We start from the raw sequence: 724 nt of genomic DNA, 5'->3' as shown, positions 1-724 counted from the left end.
GGGTGCGTTGGTCGCCGATGGCATGACACTGACAAAGTATATAATGACAAGAGACGAGCCAGCCCGACATTCTGGGAAGGTATAATCTGACGTACAATGGTCGGACAAGATTACGTTGATTGAAAGGGCGCGCCGCGGACAAATGATTGCTCGTACTGCGTCATGTTTGCCGACTGATTAGGGACGCTACGCAATAGAGTTGTGGTTATGTTTATCAAAACATCACAAGCATTTAAATACTCAGAGATGATCTCTAACTATAAATTTGATGCAATTGACATAGGCAAACAAATCCTACAGTAAATTTTTATGAATGCTCTTACGAAACGTGGGTTCAATTTTATCAAGTTTGTACTCGATTATGTTATGGTAAACGATAACTTACTTTTTTACATCGTACTTCAAGAACGTCAATTTCCAAAAGAAGCGGGATAACTTATGCAAAACATTACGTAAGATTGATGACTGTCAATTATTTTCGTTAAGGTAATGCAAACCTGGTCGTAAAAATTATAAATTCAATTCTGGTGTTGCTAAGGGCACTTACTGAGGATGTTTTTATTTTGTATCAAAGCAACAACATTTGCGTTTTTGACACTTGGTCGATTTTATCAAATTCCAACTATACACTAGTGTCATTAGTGTCTCAATCATAATTATAAATAGTTACAATTTAAGAGGAGTTCTTGCCTGCAAGCTAATGATGTCAGCGGAGTAGTGCCTG

At 37.6% G+C, this 724-nt stretch overlaps 1 protein-coding gene across 1 annotated transcript in view; it reads right to left on the bottom strand.

Annotated features, from left to right (window-relative positions):
* Positions 1-720, bottom strand: part of LOC106110192 (CCR4-NOT transcription complex subunit 6) — a gene marked incomplete at both ends in the record, with an annotated part of 2,233 nt that extends 1,513 nt beyond the window's left edge. Inside the window, one exon of the mRNA XM_013291927.1 lies at positions 691-720. Within this exon, the coding sequence (XP_013147381.1) occupies positions 691-720 (30 nt within the window). The remainder of the gene's footprint in view (positions 1-690) is intronic.
* Positions 721-724: the final 4 nt, after the last annotated feature.

This window comes from Papilio polytes, unplaced genomic scaffold (assembly GCF_000836215.1).
Source record: "Papilio polytes unplaced genomic scaffold, Ppol_1.0 DF820783.1, whole genome shotgun sequence".
Taxonomy (NCBI): Eukaryota; Metazoa; Arthropoda; class Insecta; order Lepidoptera; family Papilionidae; genus Papilio; species Papilio polytes.
The sequence above is the reverse complement of the archived record's forward strand: the minus strand, read 5'-3'. Positions and strand labels throughout refer to the sequence as shown.